Below are 22,189 nucleotides of genomic sequence, written 5' to 3'. Positions count from 1 at the left end.
TGATTCTCCTCTCCGGCAGGGTGCCGGAGGCGATCTCCTGAATCCCCCGAGATGGGATTGGCGGCGGCGGCGTCTCTGGAAGGTTTTCCGTATCGTGGCTCTCTGCATCGGGGTATTCGCGACGAAGGCTTTAAGTAGGCGGAAGGGTAGGTTTAGGGGCGACGCGAGGGACCCACACGCTAGGGCCGCGCGGGCCCAAGCCTGGCCGCGCCGCCCTAGTGTGGCGTCGCCTCGTCGCCCCACTTCGTATCTCCCTCGGTCTTCTGGAAGCTTCGTGGAAAAATAGGACCCTGGGCGTTGATTTCGGCCAATTCCGAGAATATTTCCTTTGTATGATTTCTGAAACCAAAAACAGCAGAAAACAGCAACTGGCTCTTCGGCATCTCGTCAATAGGTTAGTGCCAGAAAATGCATAATAATAACATATAATGTGTATAAAACATGTGAGTATCATCATAAAAGTAGCATGGAACATAAGAAATTATAGATACGCTTGGGACGTATCACACAGCGGCGAGAGCGAGAGCCAGGGAGAAGCGTGGAGGAGAGCAGGACGTCGTCCGCATCGACGCTCGTGACGAAGATGGAGGCGGTGGATGCACGCGCCGTCCGCGAGGTGGTGGTGGGCGGGGAGGTCGCTGGACGCAGGAGCTCATGGAGTCTGCCCCGGGCTTGAACGCGGAGGGGCGGAGGTCCATCCATGGCGGCCGGAGGTGGGGCAGCATAGCCGCCCGGGGAGGAGCAAGAGAAGGCGAGCGACGCTAGAGTAGGGTTGGTGCATGGCGGCGTGATTTGGGGGTGCCGGGTAGGGGAGAGAGAAAGTGGATCGAGAGAGCCGCGGACTGATCGATGGTGGGTGGAACGAAGACTTCTCTTTTTTACATAAGAGGACAGGTTCGGTAGCATGGGACCGCTTTTTCCCCGGCGTATGCGAATTGATTTCGCCAGTGTTAAGGCCCGTTACCCCTGGCACTATTGGGCTGAATTCGTCGGCGGTAAGGCCAGGTCGGACGGAGGCCTCGCGGCCCATTATATCGTCGGTATCTTCAAATCGAACTCGCCGGCGGTAACGCATGTACCCCTGGCATCTTCCTTTCAACCTCGTCGGCGGTAGGGCCACCCTGGAAGGCCTTACCGTCGGCATCTTCAAATCGAACTCGCCGGCGGTAAGGAGTGCGGCTATTAGCCTTTTCCTAGTAATGCTAGCTGCTCGATCCCAACTTCGCAAGTAGCTAGCTGCCTAGCTGATCGATGAGAAATGGAGAGCTCGGTCCCCTCCGCCATTAGTCCGCGTAGACTGCACACCATAGCTTGTCCCCTCTGTCAATCTGCGACTCGACAGCTGCTGCATCACTGCTTCTGTCACCTTCTTTCATGGATGCCTTATGAGAATGCAGAAACCTGATGATCGATTTTCAGAAGACATGGGGATAACCTAGTCATGTTTATACTATATGGTACGCATCATGCAGAAAAGAGAGACGGCAAGTTTCCACCATATGTGTCCATCAGTTCCAGAAAAGTAACAAAATGCACTAGTACTCAGAAAAGTACTGATCGGAAGTACCATGCAAACAACATTTAGGGAACAAAATAACAAAGTGCATTGCAATCTTAGCAAATGTTGGAATTTTGGACACTACAAAATAAGGTTGATTGCAAGAAATCCTGTCTGCATAGCACTCCAATAATCAGGCTAATTATTATCTTAGCACCATGGTTTGTGCAGCACACTCCGCAGTCTGGCAGTGATCTCGTGGAGTTTAGCTTCTTCCAACACGAAGCTGAAGTGCGAGTCAAGTTAGTGAAGAAGAAAAAGATTCAGTTTTCATATCTTAAGAAAAAAGTTCAGAGCATTATTGTAAACCCCGCAATTAATAATAAGCTAGAAAACGGATGGTCTGGAGGTCCTGTAGATGATGTATGCTGCTGTAATTAAGAACTGACAGAAAATACAGAACAGTGAGGACACAGGTTCGTTCCATATTTCGTTAGGCTTCCATCTGACCAACTGGAATGAAAACGCAAAGCAGCAGAAATACGTCTAGTTGTAGGTCCAGATGTGGGGATGGTGGCGGCGCCGCCGTCGGCCACTCCATCAAGAACCACTTTGACAGCACATTTCATGGTCCACGCAGATTGGTTCCAACGTCAAATATAGCATTCACCTAAAACCTATACTGCGTATAACATACGGAGTACAAGAGTACAACTTAAGCTCCCAAGCAGGTAAACCAAAACACAGACTGGTTAGAAATCCCTCCCTCCGTGCATCAATATATAAGATGTTTTAAGTACTTCTAAAGTAGACTAGATATAAACTAAAGTGAGTAAACCTGCACACTAAAAATAGACAAGATACAAACTAAAGTTGGCCAACCATAGAAAATACCCATCGTCTTACATATCCAATCAGAGGGAGTAAAATGCAGCAACCTGGTAATACATCGACAAACGATAAACTGCCAAGAGCGAGCATCAAGGCATTTTGGCGAAAGCATTAGACAATTATAACTTATGCATCAACAGGTGCTCTGAATACAACAGTTTTTTTTCTCAATATGTTCTACATACAACATTTGCATAACCTACTTCTAACTTTCATCAAGACCTGGGGCTAGAGACAGATGATCCAAACGAAGCTCTGTCTTTGCTGTTTGTTGATTCCCTCGCAGTTCCATCTGGTTTACATGCATCTGTTCCTACACTGAACGGCAGTTACTCCTGAACAACAGCTACTTCCATTTTAGCACTTCCAACATTAGGGAACAAGTCAGTGCTAGGAGGCTGGCAGTGCGAAGGTGGCAATTGAGCGGCATCAGACTCTCCCACCCTTGGGAGTTTTACCGTCAGGGGCAATTTCAGTGTTCAGCACCTCCTCTCCCGCGACAGCAGGAGACTCATCAGCTGCCACATCAGCTTCCTTTTGATCTGAAGTTCCACATGCATGTTCAGTTTTAGCTCCTGTAATTGCCATATCCTCACCCGATGAAGTTTGCAACAGCTGTTCAGTATTGGCTTGTCCAAGATTTGAAGTTTCGCCACCAGGAGCTGGTTGAGTGTTCAGCACCTTTAAATCTTCTCCAGGCTGTTCAGTACTAGCATGCTCCAAATGATCTGGCACTGTGGCAACTGGTTCGACAGTCTTTTCGTCTAGAGCAGATGTATTTGCTTCTTCATTCAGTTCTGCTCCTGTAATCAGGGTTTCCTTTTGAGGAGGCATAGATGCTTCTTTATTTAGATCAGGTTCTGTACCAGCATGCTCCACAGCCTCTGACTCTATGGCAGCCAACCCGACGTTTTCCTTCTGAGTAGGTGCATCGTCATCTTTCTTTGCTTCTGGTTCTGCTGTAGATACTTGGACGCTACCTTGGTCCATTGTGCTACCATCCTCCGGATCAGCAGCTTCTGAAATACCTTCTTGCACATGAACAGGAGTTTCACAAACAGGCTCTGATTCTGCTCCTCGAGAAATTGAAGAACCACCACTGGGTTCTGCTCCTCCAGCAATAGCAGAGACAACATCAAGAGTAGTTTCTTTACTTCCCTCTAAGTCACCAGCTTCAGCTACCTTGGCAGAATCCTCATCCGAGCCTTCTGAAGGAGAATATCCAACTAAATTCACAGCATGAGAGTCATCGTCAGCCCGACTACAGCTCAAATTGCCACCACCAGTTTCACTTGAAGTTTCTTCCAATTTCTCATGTTCATTTGGAGAAGCAGCTATAGAGGCACTATTCTCTAATCCATCTTGTTCTGCTGGCAGATTTGAGCCAGCTGGTTGTAAAGCAGCGGGCAAGTCACTAGTAGCTTTGGTTTCAGCAGTGTCTTGGTTAGCAGCGTTCATACCAGCAATGTTACCTTCAGTCTGCATATCAGTGCGATCATCTTTAGTTTGGACAACGTCCTTATCTGAGACTTCACATAGAGATTGGCTGCCTGCCAAACAAGTTTCAGGGCAATGGTCCTTTGCACCCTCATCAATGCTATTATCAGCATTAACTTGCAGTATTTCTTGTTCCCCACCAGACAAAACTGTAACATCAACCGGCTTTTGTTCTTTATCATCTATACATATGTTAGATAAAGTAGTGATAAATAACTGTTGAACATGCATATTAATTAGTGCATCAGTTTAAAACCAGCACACACCTTTAGTAGATGCTTGTTCTGCAGCTGATACCATCTCCACTTGCACCAAACTATGAACCTCGGTACCTGAAAATATGCAGATGTGCATGAGTAGCCTGACCCCGGTTTCGACTAAAATAGAAAGTAATAACAGAGCATACTCTTCTCATCGGGACTCGGCATTTGTATGGTGCACTCAATCTTAGGCCCAGCATACTCTTCTACCATGCTGGCCTCTCCATCAGAATGGGTGAATGGAACACTGTGAGCTTCCTTACTGTCATCACCAGTATTCGTAGCAGCAGAGACCGGTACTGGCACTGATAGATGACTCTCAGGATCCTTCTTTACTTCACAAGCAGAGGTGGCATCATTGATAGACATAACTTCTACCACACTGGCATCTTTACTCGAATGGGTTAACAAAGCATTGAGAGCTTCAGCAGGAATGTGTTTGCTTACCAAGTCACCACCATCAACTACATGGGCACAACAGTCCTCTTTTTTGTCTTCTGAAGGAGAACATCTTCCTGCAGGTGTACTGTCCGTATCATCATTTGTCTGAGCCACTGTTTTAGAGCCACTGTTTTCTGAACTCCCCTTTTGGCCTGCAGCCTGATTTGAGTCTGCTGATTGTAAAACAGGCAGATGACTAGCAGAGCGTCCAGAAATATTCTCAGTTTGCAACGTTTCAACTATCGTACTGTTTTGCTTAGGACTAGTCACACCAACAGAAGCAACGTCACTATGCAGATCACTGGCATCAGCTTCTGTGGGAGCAAGAGTGTCCTTAGTATCCTTATCTGAGGCATCAAAAGGGGTTTGGCGGTCTGCTAACATCAACATAGTAGAGTCTTTCTTTTCTGTTTCTGGGTGATCTTTTTCTCCTGATTCTTATCCAGAGTTCCTTCCATTTCCTCTGTTTTGTTCCCAGATGCCAACAGATTTTGTGAGCAACTGTTCTCTGAACTCCCTTGTAAAGCAGCATGCAGGTGACTAGCAGAGCCTCCAGAAATATCATCAGTCTGCAGTGCTTCAACTATCATAGTATCTTGCTTACAACTAGTCACATCGACAGAAGCACCCTTCTTCTGTTCTTGACAGACAGAAGAGATGAGAAGCTCTGCTGGGGCTGTTCCCTGTTGCTCAACTGAAGAAACAGAAACCGTTGTGCTTGGGTTTGCCAATATTTCTAAATTTTTCGCATCGCCTGTCTGCTTTGATCCAGCTAGTCGAGCACGCCGTTCACATGCAGCTGTTGCAGATTTACTTCTGGTGCGTGGTTCGCAGGCAGACCCTTTCCTCCTCCTGCCCGGTGCCTTATTAGGAGCAACACTAGAAACGTCTAAAGGCACTGCATTGACGCCCTTAACTGAATGAAGTGAAGAATCAGGTGGTTCAAATTGAACATTTGAGGATTCACTAACAGGATTTAGCAATGATTTGTCAGTCACCGTTCCAGAATGAATAGTAGTGACCTCAGAATACGCTGCAACATGGTCGTTTCCTGTTTTACATGGCACTTGAGCTTGTGCGGCTACGGCGGGATGTGCTCCTAAAGGTAGCTTTACTGGTTTATCTTGGACATTAGAATTGGTGGATATCCTAGGATTTATATCAGAATGTTCAATATGGGCATCATCAAAACCACCAGGAAGTGTAGCTTCACTAATGGGAACTGCTATAGGTGTTCTTGGTTGAGAGTCGTATCCAGACTTGTCATATGGAGAAGAGTTCATATCTAGTAATTCCTTGGAAGTGTCTTGAAGTGAACTGCCATCTCTTCCCTTCACTATTCTTAGCTCGTCAGCTGTGCTAATGTCAGCACCAACATTGGGAGTGGCACCAGGAGTACCATAAGATTTCTTCATAGCTGATCTTTGCCGAGTGCTTACTCCAGTATCCTCACTTCCAGACTCTTTCTTTCTGCGACGACGTGAAGCACCTTGCTTCTCAGCAGGCTTATCCGCTAACAGAACATGTGATGCTTTCAATATTCCAGCTGAAACCACAGGCATATTAAGTGATGCAGAAGGAACTTGCTCAGAGCTTGCTTGAACAGATCCAATATTTTCATTGTGAACGATCTTTGGCGGCAGTGAGCTTGCATTTTCTGAAGTCACCGCAATTGCAGCGTGTATATCTTCCGCAGCACGTGGGATACCTTCAGGGGTGGCGATGCCCTTAACTCCTTGTGGCAACAATGTAACAGGCCTATCTGTGACCATATCCTTCTGAAAACTTGATACACCACTTGCATGTGCTGAGGACATAGCTCCTTGAGGGTATGGAGAATCAACAGAACTAGCTCCACTACTAATTGCAACCACAGGGATTGCACTAACATCAACAGCACTAGATGAGGTGAGAGATTTCGGTCTTCGGCCTCTTCTGCGAGGGATTTCACCTGCTTGTGTCTTTCTGCCTCTTGATGCAGGAGGAGCTGGTGGATGAGATGATACGCTAGCAGCTACCATGTCGTGACCACTCTCTACAGATGTAGCAGCCGCCCTTGCTATAGACCCTTCCAAAACAACACAGTCCTTAACTTCAGTACCAATCTCGGGTTTCATGGTAGCAGTTGGGACAGCAGAAACAAAAGCAGTACCCTGAAATTCCGTACCAATCTCTTGTCGGATAGCACTGACTGGTTGAGCAGAATGGATGGTAACATCTGGGCCAGAAGAATTGATGGTAGCAGTTGGTGCTGAAGAATCAATGGTACTTGCTGGTGCGGAACTGCTGAATGTAGATCCTGCCTCTTGTCGGACAGCCTTTGCTGGGGACGTAACAGGAGATACTGAAACGTCTGACCTTTTAGGTCTACCTCTTCGGCGCTTAGCTGGTGAAGAGTCTGGAACAGCTGGGACTGGGTCCATTTTGGCTTCAACTGGATCTATTTTGGCTTCGACTGGATCTATTTTGGCTTCGACTGGATCTATTTTGGCTTCGACTGGATCTATTGAACTTTCTGCAGGTACTTCCAACTTACTCACTTTAGAGATATCTAAATCCTTCAATACATTGCCAGGTTGAGGCGAATCAGGAGTTTCAGCCTGACAAAGTTTCTCAAATTCTTCTTCAGTCCATTGATCCTCATAAGATCGGACCTATAAAGGATATCATGGAATTAGCAAATAAATATATCAACCAATAACAGAGAGACATACAAAAAGATAATGCAACTGACCTCACGAGCACGTTTTCCCCTTCCATAATGCTTTGTATCAAGCCCACCAAGCTCGCCCTTCCTCCTCACATTTACCTTCACACTTTTCACGTTTGACGACTCGTAGATCTTCATAGCATGGCAGAAGGACTTGAGATCATCATCCGACACAAGACGGGAGGGCATTACTGAGGGGTCTAGTCCACTAACTGAACCATCTTGAACAACCTTTAGCCATACCGCCTACAAGGATACAAGAATCAAATTAACATGTACAGATTGTTACCTGAAATAAACATGTACAGTGGAAATTTAGCATACCGTTTCTTCATCTAGTCTTTGCTTGTCAATAGCTTCAAATATGTCAATCTCGTCTTCGCTGCAAGGAGGGACAAGTGATATGTTATGCAATTAGAGAGTATCAGAGATAATACTATGAGAAACTTAGTCTTACCTGCGGGCAAGAATATTATTTAGAGCATCATCATCTAACACTGGAGCTGATTCTTCCTTTTTACACTCACGTAGGAGTGACTCGAGATACTCCTTCCGATCTTCAGCACTGCAATTGTTAACTACCACATGAAGGGAAGGAAAAAAAACAGCTAGAAAAGTTGAATTTTAAGTGAGTAGAAGAACTGACCTTGTATTGTTGTCAAAAAATCCAGCAGTTATACTCTGATTAGCAACACCTAATTTATGTTCTGCTGAAGCCCTGACTTGCTCTTCTACAGTTCGTACCTTATATTCGACAAAGTACATCCAAGTAACAGGCGTCAGTATGACATTATCAGCTAATGTAATAGAATCCGTAGATTTCACTTAGAACAGGCAGTACTTGTTCATTTCATATTTGGGTAAGCATCATAAATCGTTATTGGGTTTTGTCCAAAGCTATAAAAAGATAAACAGTCAATCAGACAGAGGCGAGCCTGTTAAGGCATTCTGTTGGTTTAAAATCACATTTTTCTACCTACGGGCATTACTTCATCTCTTCTACTGTCCTCAGCTTACCATGCACACCAAGAATTTACTAAATCTGAGAGAATGGATGTGAAATGATCCTACGAATCAGGCTACAACCACCTAACCTATTTCAAAGTAAACATAGAGATTGGAAACATAGAAATAACTACACTGTTAGTATTCTCAGTGGACAGACATTATAGAATGAATTCTAATAGAGAGGGTACTCAAAAGCAACTTCTTCTGGAATCATATCACAACATAAATAGTACATATTCAGATATTCCTGCAGCTACATTCTAAAGCAGCGCTGCACAGCACATCAACCACAAACTGGCACGAAGAGAGAAAAAACTCCAGATGAGGTTTATGTTACTAACTATAATACATAGAAGATATACAAGGCACTTCCCTTGACAAAATTCTAGCAAGTTACATGAATAAATCTAAAAACAGGCAACATAGAATACCACACAAGCCCTACATGAAAGGACACTTCAGGTACATAGCAGACAAGATTTCAAAGAAACGCGAGTTATATGACAAAAAATAGTCAGCTAACATTTTGTTAAGGCATGTTCCAAAACTTGTACGCCCGATGATGCTGGTTCTGTGATATTTAATCCAGTTGTAGAAATACATTATACTCAAAATTAAGATAAAAATAATATTAATATGACTTTATCATCCACCAATCAAATCATTTGATAGACATACATGTAGGCTGGAATCCAGTGTGAGGCATCGTACATATACGTGAGTCCAAACACTGCACCCTCGAATTAACCCTTTTATACCAAACGAGGAAGAAAATGTAAGCACTAAGCAGGGTGCTAAGCATGTGTGGGCCCAACCCTAAAGTGAAGTGGGAATTAAGCGAATGTTGGGCACGCCCACAGGGTATTACATAGGCATATAGACATAGGCTTGCTCATGCAATAGTTGGATGTGCATATCTTGCAACAACCAATGGGGTGGATAGTTATGAACAGCCAAAATCATTCTCTTCTAGGACTGCTTGACATTGTGGTGGATTATCATAGTCCTCTTTGTCCAACCTGCCTCCTATTTTAGTGTTTGTTTGGACTGCTTTTGCCTACTTTTGTGGCTAGTTTTCTACAGCATATTATAAAATGGGAATAGCAAAGTTCAGCTACTGCAAAATGAGCCTAACATCATCCACGAGGCATTGAGGCCCCTTTGCTAAAGAATTTAGGACCAGATATTCATTTAGAATACCACAAGCCACATATTCAACTACTGATTTTAGATACTCACCCAAACCCTATTGCACGACCTTTGCTTCACAGCACACAAAATTCAGGATCTTGGAACACGGTAGAGTTAGCAACAGAAAGAAACATGCAAAAATTACTCCATTCCTTGTATAGTGACAACTTAATTTTTCAGACGGGTGTAAACCAATAATATGATGTATGTGATAAGACATCATAAAACCATTACCAACAATTAGGGAATTTCAACTAAGGATTAAAGTGCACAAACCAAAAAATTACTGGCATCCCGATTTATCAGTATAGTACTATGTAAAACAAAGAACTCAACTGGCAAATCTTTCTTTTTGTTTCTGAACTACCCTTTCCTTTTTTTTCCCTGACAAATGCTCCATCTTATTTTCAGTTTCTACATATTTAGGTGATAAGCAAGCTGTCAGTATGGCACTTACTGTTTCTAAACGTAAGACAAGAACCTCCTTCTTTTGACCAATTCTGTGGGCTCTAGCCTGTGCTTGCAGGTCAACCTGAAATAGAGGAAAAAACATAAATGTAGAAAATTTCTTACAGCATATACCTGAATGACATAGCTTGAATTTTAGCTACCTGAGGATTCCAATCAGTGTCAAATATGATGACGGTATCAGCTGCTTGGAGATTGACACCAACACCTCCTGCTCGGATACTACAAAAAACAGGGATGAAGTAGGCCTCAGATATCAAATATTAATTATTCAGAAAGGCCAATAAAGATTCATGAGTTCACTGTCCATTTAGATAATACCTCCTACGCTACAATATACTGAAACCAATAATTTACCTTAGTAGAAAAATGAAAGCTGGAGAATTAGGATCATTAAATTTATCAATAAGAGCTCCCCTTTCATGCCCAGATGTGTGTCCATCTAATCGAAGGTACTTGTACTTTTTCCATACCAGATAATCCTCCATTACATCTAGCAATCTTGTCATTGTAGAAAAGAGTAGAACCTGCATGATTGTAAACTTGGTCAACGAGATGTTTGCCGAAGGAAGGGAACAACAACTTCAACTTAGAAAATGCAAGTCTAATGTGTGACTTGTTCAAGATATATGTGGTGTGGCTTGTACAAGAAAAACTCAATGCATCGTGAACATAAAATATGAGATTTGTACAAACCTACAGAACACCAGTAAAATTCACTTACCCTATGGCCAGTAGCCTTGAGTTTGGGTAGCAATCTGTCCAGCATCTCAAGTTTTCCACACAGCCTCACAATAGATGGCAAGTAGTGCCTAGGCAGATAACCCTCAATCTGCATAGAAAATCCAGATGGCTAGTGATGCTAAGAGGAAACAAAAATAACCAGAATGCGGCAACATAGCTGAAGGGCATTCTACCTCCTCAACATGAAGCTGGCTAAGGTATGGATGGTTGCATATGTTCCTCATTTCCATGACAGAGTTGTGCACCGAGCGGACCTAAAGAATTTAAGTAAGACAGCATATTAAAGATAAGAACTTGTGAAATATCTGAAACATTATAGTAATCAACTCAGAAGTCACACGCTGTGCACCTTAACTGCTCCAATTCCACCAAGGTTGTCCTCCACCCTTGTAATCAGAAGTTTCTGATAAGCTGATGCCTCACACCTTACAAGTCTTTCAATCTTCCCTGGCAATTCACTTTCAACCTGAAGACAGTAAAACAGAATTGGAATTATTGCACCATGCACATAATCTGGATTTAAAAAGACGGCAAATAACTGCAAAACAATATGAAACCCGAACTTGATGGGCTAGTTGCTAAGATATCTCCAACAATTGGTACTTCTTTTGAATCCATTGGTTATCCATAGTTCGTGAACAAAATATCAAGCTTCAAAAACAAGAGACAGGGAAGCATGGACATTTGAGGTGATTTTAACTAAGTTGCAAAATAAAGTAATCATATTAAACTTAAAGTAACACATAAGGAGCATTCCCGCCATTTATAAATGTAAGCTGCTTACAGTTCATGGTGTTAAAGACGGTAGATTAGTATAGTGGTCAACAAAAGTACATGTTGTGCATTTCACAAAAATGTGAAGATGAAAAAAACACTGTAAATTTCATAAAAATGTGAAAAGAAGCAATAGATCTACATGTCCAACATGTCAGGATATGTGCTCTAAAGTATGACACTATGACCACATGTGAACAAAGACAAATTTGTGCACATATAGGTGCTATACTGGACACTCACGACTCATCTCTTGTTTTTTTCGTACAATACACAGATGGTCATATTTTTGCAAAATTTCACTTTTTTTTTAGCTTCGGGGTGAATGTTCTTAAAATTACAGTCGCAACTAGTTGAGGAAATTCGCATTCACAAAAGCATCTATAATTTATAGAGTAAATCTAGTGGCAGATATCCCATGTTTCTCTAGTGAACAATCCAGATCATTTTGCATATATGTTGGTAGTCAAAGGTTGAAAAGCAGACTGTGTTTGTGCTGATCTACCAAAGTGGCATATATTGACAAACAGAGGAAGTAGCATTGTTTGACATTCAGGTAGCTAGATGGATGTGTAAAAGCACATGGAGGTAACTGCCTATGGAACTTCACAATTATAGATCATGCAGAGCAACAAAGCTAACAAGGACCAATTTTCTTTTGCTGGACACAAGAACCAGTTTGACGGTGCTATGTAGTGTTGCATTGTGTTGTTGAACCTAGTTATTGAAAATCTTCAGCTCTTCACAACTGCAATCCAACTCAGCATTCGTACAACACAAAAAATGGACAGAACATTCTCAACCCAGCAAATGAAACATATTAAGACTTGAAATAGAAGGGACTAGGGAGTAAGGAACACCAAGCAATGTTTTCTGAATCAGCTGACAGATCGAAAGATGACATACTGCAAGTGAATATTTGTTAATTCGTGGTAGACAACACGTATTAAAGGAACCTCTGGTGCCCAAATAATATATCTTCTAATGATTGTTAGTCTGTGACAAGAGAGTGCCACAAAAGCTAAAAGGCAGGTTTTATAGGACAGCTATCCGACCTGCGATGTTGTATGGCTCGGAGTGTTGGCCAACGAAGGGACGACATATCCAACAGTTAAGTGTAGCAGAGATGCGCATGTTGAGATGGATATGTGGCCACACAAGAAAGGATCGGGTACGGAATGACGATATACGGGAGAGAGTTGGGGTAGCACCGATTTTGGTCCAACATCGTCTCAGATGGTTTGGACATATCCAACGGAGGCCTCCGGAAGCGCCAGTGCATAGCGGACGGATAAAGCGTGCTGAGAATGTTAAGAGGGATCGTGGTAGACCAAACTTGACATGGGAGGAGTCCGTTAAGAGAGACCTGAAGGTTTGGAATATCGACAAAGATTTAGCCATGGACAGGGGTGCGTGGAAGTTAGCTATCCACGTTCCGGAACCATGACTTGGCTTCGAGATCTTATGGGTTTCAACTCTAGCCTACCCCAACTTGTTTGGGACTGAAAGGCTTGGTTGTTGTTGTTGTTGTTGTAATGATTGTTAGTCGGTTTCCATAAATCTCTATGTAGCTGGTTGTATAAGCTGGCCCTCACATCAATAAGGACATCAAGCAATTATTCTCTCCCTCCCACTTTCTCTCTCTCTACTTTGACCTAGCTTTGGATTAGAAGTAACGGTTCTACTGATGTGATCGGTGGATGCAATTCTGGAAAGTTACTACTCTCTCATTTTGAAATAATGAGATTGAATAGTTAAGCATGGCATAGACCTCCTTTTTACAAGTGTTATTAATCTTAAAACAAGCATAAAGATAGGAAACAAAAACAAAACCTTATGCTTAAGTCTTCGGAGTACAAAGGGCCGAAGAACTTGGTGAAGGCGGTTTATGATCAGCAAGTTTTCCTCCTCTGAAAGTAAGGCCTTTAAAGAAAGAAGATATTGGAGTCAAACACAGTTTTCCCAGAAAAAACCAATTCTGCGCAGTGGAAAACCAAAGTTTTACCTCATCTGCTGAGTTATCAGCATTGCTTTCAAATGGTTTGTTAAACCACTGAGAGAAGTCTTCTGATGAGTTAAATATATTGGGTAAAAGAAAGTTCAAAAGTGCCCAGAGCTCCTCAAGATTATTCTTCAAGGAAAAAAGAAACAAGTTAGTAATGTGTCATATATGTATCATTCATTGGCATGCACTTCATACAGAGACCCATGATCATTATATAAATAGATGAACAGGCAGTTCACTCATTAGAATCGAGTGTGGAAGTCCAAGTGCAAGCTTTAGAACCTGCAGAGGTGTTCCTGTTAACAATATCCGATGGGAACTCCGATAAAGCTTCAGATCAGCGTTGAGCTTACAAGACGCATTCTTTATGCGGTGCCCTTCATCAATTATTATATAGTGCCACTGTATTTTACTTAGTTTTGGCCTATCATGTTTGTTCATCAAGTACTCATATGTTGTCAGAAGAACATTGAACTTCTGTTGAACAATCATCTCCCTGAAAAAATAGATGAAGTTAATAAAATGATCATATGAACTGCGACAAAAGATTGAACTGAAAAGCTTAACATTTACTTGAACAATCTGCGCCTTTCTTCTGGAGGACCAAAATAAGCAACTTTGTTTATACTAGGTGCCCAGAAGTTGAGTTCAGATATCCATCCAGAAAGAACAGATGATGGTACCACCACGAGAAATGGACCCCGGTCATTTTTCGTTTCCATAAGATAGCACAGCAAAGAGATTACCTGCAAAAGTAGCATTCAGACACTTGTCTAAAAAAGGCAACATACAAACCGAACAACAAATGCTGATTGGCGCTGTACTGGATCTTACCTGAACTGTTTTACCAAGCCCCATCTCATCAGCTAAAATTCCATTCAAATTATTATTGTACAGCGAAACAAGCCAACGCAAACCGTTCATCTGGTACCTGTAATACAGCAAGTAATAGCTCAAGGAAACATGTACTGGATGATTAAACAGGTGGCAGCAGGAAACAAGTCAGTTACAATAATATGAACTTTATATTTACAAAACTAAGCAGAAAATGTGAGCAGCGCAACTTACTCCCGCAATGTCCCACCCTGAAGATAAGAAGGCTGGTCATTTACAATCTCCTTTACACTAGAAAAAGCAAATACGTATGAATTAGAAGCCAAATTAGATAGTTAAGTAGCAAATAAGTATGAATTAGATGCAGGACTAGAAAGTTCAGTAGCAAATTATTTACGTTAGCAGATATAGATAAGCATTTCATCAGTAAATCATGCAAGTCTATTGAACTACCTGTGGGCCAACTGATAGTACTTCTCATTGCTCTCAAGATAATTCTGGAAAGAAGAAAGCACAATTAAGTAAATATTCAACTTCAATGCACCTAAACAATACTAAAAGTGAGTGAAGAAAAAACCTGTGGCTGGTAGTTCTCATCTTCAACATCATTTGCAGTGACGCTCTTACCAGAAACATAGGAACGACCATCCATGGAGCTGTCACCCCGTAGTTTGGCGCCAAGCTTCTGTAGATATTTCTCAGTTTCTCGCAGTAGTTGCTTAACACGGTCAGATTTTGCATCCTGCAAAGTAGCAATACTTAGCAGCTGTGACTCGGTCCAACAATAAAATGAAGAGTTAAGCTAAGACTCACCTTGACCATCCTAAGATACCCTTCAACATCATTGTTCTTAAGCAAGTTAATTTTTTCCCTCTGGATCCTATCCAGCTTCTCCCGATGAATTCGCTCTTTCCTCTTATGGAACTCTTTTACATATCGATTGAAACCCTTTAGACGCTCTCTTTTAGCCTTGAAACTATCCTCCAGTTTTTCTCTGCAAGTTACAAAGGCAAGGCATTACCATATGATATGGGCAGAATGTTTAGTGAGCGTAAACACCGGGCATACAGCATTTACGAAAAGTATGCAGAATAATTGTCCTCAGATAAAGGTTAATTGCGATGAATTGGTTATTCTGATCCAGTTCATTTAACAACATAGCTTCAGGAAATAGCCATTTGCTTTCTTCAGCTAAGCTTATTTTTTTACCATCCAAGAGAAAGGTTAGCATTGATGTGCTCCGCTATTATTTAGCAGCAACAATAGTGTAATCCTCTTTTGTTTTGGCCATAATGCAGCCTATAGACTATACAGAAATGAAACTAATGCTAGATAGCCACTGCATTGCCAAATATAGACCCGAAATCAGCAGTAGTGTATAGGTGTACATCATTCTGTCATTAGTTGCTCATTGACAAAATAAATCATAACATATATACACCACAAATATTTGAAAAAATTGGGTAAGAAAATTTCCAAATAACATCTCCATACAAAAGAACCCGAGATGAAGAATCCAAGATAGTCACCCAACCTGTGAGACTCTATATCAGCAAAGAACTCTTTTTGTCTCTCGCGTATTCTTTTTTGCCTTTCCTCCTTCATTTTCTGTTCAATTTTTTCAAGCTGCTTCACACGGCGTCCATGCCGGTGCTTCTTTACTGCTTTTACACGCTCCAACTCAGCTGTGTTAGGCTTGAAGAAGTCTAACAAGAAATCACTGCCAGTATAAGGAAGAAATTAGAGTAGGGACGGTATAGCCACAGCCCATAAAGACACACAGTAAACACAAGGATAACAATGGAAGACTGGTGAACAAACCTGCGCACACGACGCTGAAGTGCGAGAAGTTGAAGCTTTTTCAATTCAATGACGCTCTTTGTCTTCGCAGTAAGATCTCCAGATGAACTGACATTTTCCTGGAGGATGAACAAGAAATCAAAATTTTATAACCAACAATTACAGCTACCACAATGAGAAAAACTGAATCTTGTAAACAGTGAAGATCGTGAATATATGAAACAGAAACTCCCAAAGAATTCATAAATATGACAGAATATATTTCTAAATGATGCTTTCCCCATTTCCAAACTATAAATGTGACAAAGACAGGGAGAGACCTTTAGCTTGTGATAGGATGCTGCCATCCTTTTGTGCACCTTCTGCTGCCCTAATACTTTTTTTTCATTTTCTTCATATTTTCTCTTTTGATAATCCAAGATCCATTTCTCAGTTACAGTGTACTTTGGAGGAGTTGATGCAAAACCATCATGCTCAGAGAGATCATCATCTCCTTCATCGGCAGATCGATCAGATATCTCCCCCATGTGAATACCCTGTTCGACCCCATTTCTGTCTGTTTCTGGAGTTTGATCCTTTCCTAATAAATTGGAGTTGTAACCATCAGGCATATGATGAAGCCTCGGAGGTGGAAATGATTGTTTAGATGCTTCATCCTGTAATCGATCTTTGGGCAAAAAGGCAGCTTCCAAATTTGGATGTTGTCTATTACCACCCAAAGAAGATGGTCCCTGGGCTCCGGAACTAAAATTGCTGTTCAAATTTTCTTCATCAGTCCTGTGGATTTCAGGGATATTTCTTCTTTTATCTCCCTGGAAGTATGACTGTTGTGGTCCAGATGGCACGGGAGATACTATTTCTTGGGGACGCATTACGGAACCAGAACCGGGTCCATGTGCGACAGTGTGCTGGATATTTTCTCCTTCTGTTGATGACTTCTCATGTTCAGCTATGTTGATCTCCTTTTTAATAATTTCTGAGTCCTTCATTGAGGAATCAGCCTCTGCAATACTGCCTGCAGATGTGGATGGAAGTCTAGACAGATCACTTTGGCTACCAAAAGTAGCAGAGATTTCCTGACTGTTTCCATTTTCCCTTGCAGAACCATCAGCTACTCTGCTCTCATTGCCTCTCTGACCTATGCCACCACCTGTTTATTTAATTATAAGCTCATCAGAAATACAGAAACTCTGTCAACTCGGACAAAGTTTTCTGCGCATAGATCTTACCTTCTGCAGGGGGGCATATACCTAAGGCAATTTCAAGATGCACCTTTCTAGGTGGCATATTGTTTCTACAGGAAAGAGAAGCTACATGAGTGGAACGGAGACGAATTGGTATACTAATCATCCTACAGACAAGCTAAGCATGAATGTACCTGAATGCAAGAAATACTAAGCACTGTGCTCTGAGCTGCTTTAACTGTTGTTCTTTGAATGGCGTGTTTGGAGAGATGCGAGATGTTTGATATGGCCCAACATTTCTATTTGGGAGTGAAGACAGTCTGCCTTCTTGCGAAGATGATTCTACCCTCGGTGGTGCTCTGTTAATATATTGCCTTTCTTGCATTGGACTGCCCTGCAAAGTTGCATTACATGGATGCGTCAAATAAAGTACCTCTAGAAAACTGCTCTAACTACTTGAGATACAGAAACCAATTAACATAACTAGATGACCAGACAACAACATTCTTAAGAAGCAGCTTGTACTTATAATGATCAACCTAACAAAGTGGCAGAAAATCTATCAAGACATGCGAATAGACATTCATGAAAAAGACATATGATACATCATGTGCAAAGCATGAATACTGCATCATTACTAGGCACTTTCCAAACAAGTCACCTAACATTAGCAAACACAGCAATAAACTTTGGCATTTAAACTAAAAGGTTTTCTAGAAAGGCCAAAATGTATCCAGAATAGCATTTTAACACCCATGTTAAGGGTTAAACTACGGGCCTTACATGTGTGATACCCATATTAACTCCAACTTTAGCAGCAGAATGAAGTTCAGTGCCAGTATTTCCAGAAGCCAAGTCCTTGCCCTTGTCCAGAAACTGTGAGCCACCTCCAAAGGATGAAGACATGTAAGGAGAGATAGCGGGGAAATCCATTTGTGATGCAGGAGTAGGGTTAAAAGCTCCTTGTAACCCTACATTAATTTTCCCTGCAGTGTAAGCAAGATCATTAAGGTAAGATTTTGCACTTTGATATCTTTGATGATGTTGTTATGTCATTCTTTTTCATGAAGTACCTTCCACATTAACTCCTGGCCGCATTAAGGTGGCAACAGGCCCTTGAGTGTTCTTAATGACTGAACCTTGTGGATTTTGGTTCCAGCCAAAACCAGAATTAAACATATTTGCACCTCCCAGTATACTTTTTTGCAACTCGGCGGGGATACTACCAGAAGCCAGCCCTTCAGCAAAATTTGGAACTTGTGACATTGCGAATGGATTTGATGGTTTAGTACTGTCAATACTCCTCCTAGCAGAAGCTGGTGAACTTTCCTGGTGAGCCCTGATAAAAGATGCACCACCAGGTAAGGGTGGCACCTGAGCAGTAGCACCGTGCAGTAAATGTGATTGCTCAGGCTCGACTCCCTTGGAAGGCTGGCCTTGTGTACCACCTTTGCCAAGTTGTTTCTTTTTTCTAATATTTTGTCCACTAGAGATAGCATCTGATTTTGAGTTGTCTTCAGATTGCATATCCCCTGTTGCTTTTGAATCCATCCTTTTTCGCTTGGATGAGGAAGCTTTCTTGCTTGTTTTTTCATCAGATTTCAAAGAATCATGCGAGTTCATAGATCTAGTGTCCTCCATTTGCAGACTTGCTGGGCTTTCAATTCCAGAGGACCTACCACTCTTTTGCGACATGGAGCCTTGATGAATATCAGATCCTGCGACATCGCCTCTATTTTGTCCTGTTGGAACCCTCCCTGGAATATATACCCCATGACTTGTCATATCTGTTGAACCTAATAATATAAAATATACATATTCATATCTCCAAAACAGTGACTAAAGTTTCCCTTTCAAGCTGGTTACCTGATGGAAACTGCCATGGTGCAGCTTGCCCGCTACCCTGGGATGCATCACTTCCAACCATGGGAGACTGACTACCAATGATCTCCTTGTCCTTTGACAGAACACCGCTAGAATCTACTGCTTGCGGACCGCCAGCAAATGGAACTCGTGATGATCGCAGTGCGTCCATATCAATTCCATGTTGGTTTACAACAGTCTCCATGGCCCTGCATACGAAAATTACACATGATACGGACATCTTATAAACTAGGAATGGTGCAAAACTCAAGCCAGAGAATGTGAGATTTTAATATGACTTTCTGAAGTACTCCATGTAGAACCCTTTCATTTGAAATTACAAACAGTCATGTAAAGGTAGACTAAATTGGTCTATTTGCGTTACTACAGGTTGCAAATAATGCATTTGGTAAACCATCTGATACCAACTATACAGTATAAACCATATCACGTTCAATATCGTTATGAGTACGAGTGTTCCTGTTGACCTTAGATCTTTAATTTTTTGGTGCAAAATTACCCCAAATACTGGGGAAAACAATGGCTACAGAACACATTAATGATTGATTCAAACAAAAGACGTGCACAAGGTGCTGCAGTCTTAAATTACCTAAGGAGAAGTAATGAAAAGGGGGATGCACTCGAAACATATTGGGCACAAACTTGCTATAGTAATAGAGGATCTCGAGAATCAAGATCTATAACTACATGCTATCAATTTCAACTCAACGAAAAATATTATCAAGCGTAAAGCCTCGGAATGACAGCCCGCTACTCCCATCTTCCTCTTGTTTGCTCTTCTCTGCCACTCGCTCTTGCCATCCAACACCACTTCCCTCCCTCCACAATCTCCATCTCCATGAGAAGGCCACTGAGAGGAAGAATGTTGAACTCCATGTTGCCCGTGCATTTTGTTGAACTCCATACTGTGTGTTAACAGTTAACTGCATAAATCACGAAAGTGTCCACTGTCCATCACCAAGCTTCGCCACCTTCCCTGCCTCATTGAAACTATTTTGACCCAGGGACCTCTGTTTCTACTTCTCATTCCTATTTTCCTCTCATAAACTATCTGAAGCACCATGTAGTACCTTGGAGTACCTAGTGACGCTTGATGGACATTCTGTGGCTACAACAGCGTTTAGACCCCTCCTCGTACACTATTTCCACAAGTGGAAACGAGAAGTAACTGACCCATGAAGCCCAGTTTGATAGCATGGTTATATTAAATAAGAAGAATTCTTTAACATGGGAACAACAAACCAGCAATTATCAATTTTGGAAGTCAAGAATGGCAACAAGAGAACATGATGTGTACGATGCATTTTAAGTCCAAGAACATCTCCAACTCCACACAGTGACACATGTAGAACTTTAACAAGTACTTACAATTAAATTGATGGGAAAAAGTCGGAAAAAATAGTAAAGAACAAAAGCAAATATTTACCTAGATATGACCTGATATGGCAAAGACTGCTCTTTTCCACTTAACTTCATATGTTGACATATCTGGAACATCAAACAAAGAAATAAAGTTATGGTTGTGTTCAAAGTTTTTCATGTTCATCATATTGGTTGTACTGCATACCACATAAAGTTTAGTTGCTAATTTGGCGGGCTCATCCTTGGACTCCTGAATGAGCTTCTGAAGTAGCTTCGCAGCCTCCACTTCAACATGTTGTGATGAAGCCATTGTAAACTCTGCCTGTCACCAGAGTAAGAACAATCAAAAAAGAAAATAAAAAAAACATAGTCCAAATAACAGGTTTAAGTAGTAAGAGACAAAGCAGTATTCATGTAGTTGATGTAAACAAACAAATGTGGGAGATTTCAAGTGTCAAAAATTGCATATTGAGTACAGATACAGTGGCATGATTTTTTTAGTAAATGCAAACTGTTAATGCAGAGTAGCAGGTTTAGTAAACTGCAAACAGGCAAAGCTCTGTAGTTACATAGGTACCAACAACAGAACTTCCAAAAAAGGTTCTTCGGGATTTGCATGTTCACAACACATCTGATGCTATGTAAATTAATAGCAGGTGTCACACATGGCATGCATTCAAGCTGCCCTGGAGAAAGCAGCCGAGGTACCACTATATAGCTATGCACAGCTAAAGTTAAGAAATTTAGTATTTTTTGCTTCATGATAGAGTGGGGCGTCTCTACTGGCTACATAAATTCCATGCATACAACGAAATAGCGCAGCTCAACGAAACCAGCAGTCAAATCAACTAAACACTGGCAAGACATCCCACCCTACAGCACATCTGGCTGGCCAATTAAGTGCAACCAAAAGCTAATCATTCTTCAGAGAATAACTAGACAGTGCAGACATCGACTAAACGCAAGATCACACCCAAATATAAGGAAATCCCAATCACACGATTCAGGTAAAAGACGAAACGTTTACAGGTGGAATTATTGCGCAGAATAGGCCAATTGCACCACCAATCGCGCCCAGAGCTTATAAATTCTCACTACAGCCGCAGCTCGCTGGCCCAAATCGAGCCCAACGAAAAAAAAAACTTAGCTTTGCACGAACTAACCCTAGCTGAGAGCAGAGCTACAATGATCGTTCGAAACCCGAGACCGCGACCCCCCGAATCCAGACACTCCGGGACCACGCGCACACTCCCGTGAGCTCAACGTGGGAGGAAGACTACCGAGAGAAGTCTTGGAGGCTTACAGAGATTGGGGATCGGGGAAAACCCTAGCGGGAGAACGGGATGGGTGGAGAGCTCGTGGAGCCGCCGCTCGGCAGAGCTGGTGGCGGTCGCCGGCCGCGGCGCGGGGTCTCCGGGGACCGCGGCGGCAGGGGTCGATGAGCTGCGCGTGAGCTAGGTGCCGGAGCTGGAGCTCGCCGCCTCCGCCATTTTCCACTAGACCTGTGCAGTGTTTTGCCTCCTTTTTCCCGTTTCCTTTCTTTTTTCCTCTTCTCTGTCCGTTGTTTTAGCTCGTGAAAATGGGTCAGGGCCGAAGACCGGGCGCATTGGGTATTTGCTGGCTGGGCTGGGCTGGGCT

At 42.3% G+C, this 22,189-nt stretch overlaps 2 protein-coding genes across 2 annotated transcripts; both read right to left on the bottom strand.

Moving 5' to 3' along the window:
• Positions 1 to 2,350: 2,350 nt before the first annotated feature.
• On the bottom strand, positions 2,351 to 4,971 carry LOC124708025. The gene is made up of 3 exons (XM_047239719.1): positions 4,293 to 4,971; positions 4,153 to 4,218; positions 2,351 to 4,035 (listed from the first exon to the last, which is right to left on the bottom strand). The coding sequence occupies exons 1-3, from the start codon at positions 4,969 to 4,971 to the stop codon at positions 2,819 to 2,821; spliced, it is 1,962 nt and encodes a 653-aa protein (XP_047095675.1). The 3' UTR covers positions 2,351 to 2,818.
• LOC124685367 (chromatin structure-remodeling complex protein SYD-like) lies at positions 4,863 to 21,985 on the bottom strand. Its single transcript, XM_047219714.1, has 31 exons — positions 21,855 to 21,985; positions 20,757 to 20,873; positions 20,616 to 20,677; positions 19,172 to 19,377; positions 18,379 to 19,062; positions 18,089 to 18,291; positions 17,500 to 17,699; positions 17,351 to 17,415; positions 16,442 to 17,271; positions 16,143 to 16,240; positions 15,856 to 16,041; positions 15,135 to 15,315; positions 14,899 to 15,063; positions 14,775 to 14,818; positions 14,556 to 14,612; positions 14,322 to 14,418; positions 14,061 to 14,233; positions 13,770 to 13,983; positions 13,488 to 13,613; positions 13,316 to 13,405; positions 11,058 to 11,174; positions 10,882 to 10,962; positions 10,689 to 10,796; positions 10,322 to 10,491; positions 10,108 to 10,186; positions 9,954 to 10,028; positions 7,944 to 8,041; positions 7,755 to 7,862; positions 7,622 to 7,679; positions 7,322 to 7,543; positions 4,863 to 7,241 (listed from the first exon to the last, which is right to left on the bottom strand). The coding sequence occupies exons 2-31, from the start codon at positions 20,859 to 20,861 to the stop codon at positions 4,971 to 4,973; spliced, it is 7,173 nt and encodes a 2,390-aa protein (XP_047075670.1). The 5' UTR covers positions 20,862 to 20,873; positions 21,855 to 21,985; the 3' UTR covers positions 4,863 to 4,970.
• Positions 21,986 to 22,189: the final 204 nt, after the last annotated feature.

The sequence above is a fragment of the Lolium rigidum genome, chromosome 1, assembly GCF_022539505.1.
Source record: "Lolium rigidum isolate FL_2022 chromosome 1, APGP_CSIRO_Lrig_0.1, whole genome shotgun sequence".
Taxonomy (NCBI): Eukaryota; Viridiplantae; Streptophyta; class Magnoliopsida; order Poales; family Poaceae; genus Lolium; species Lolium rigidum.
This window is presented reverse-complemented; position numbering and strand designations above follow the sequence as displayed.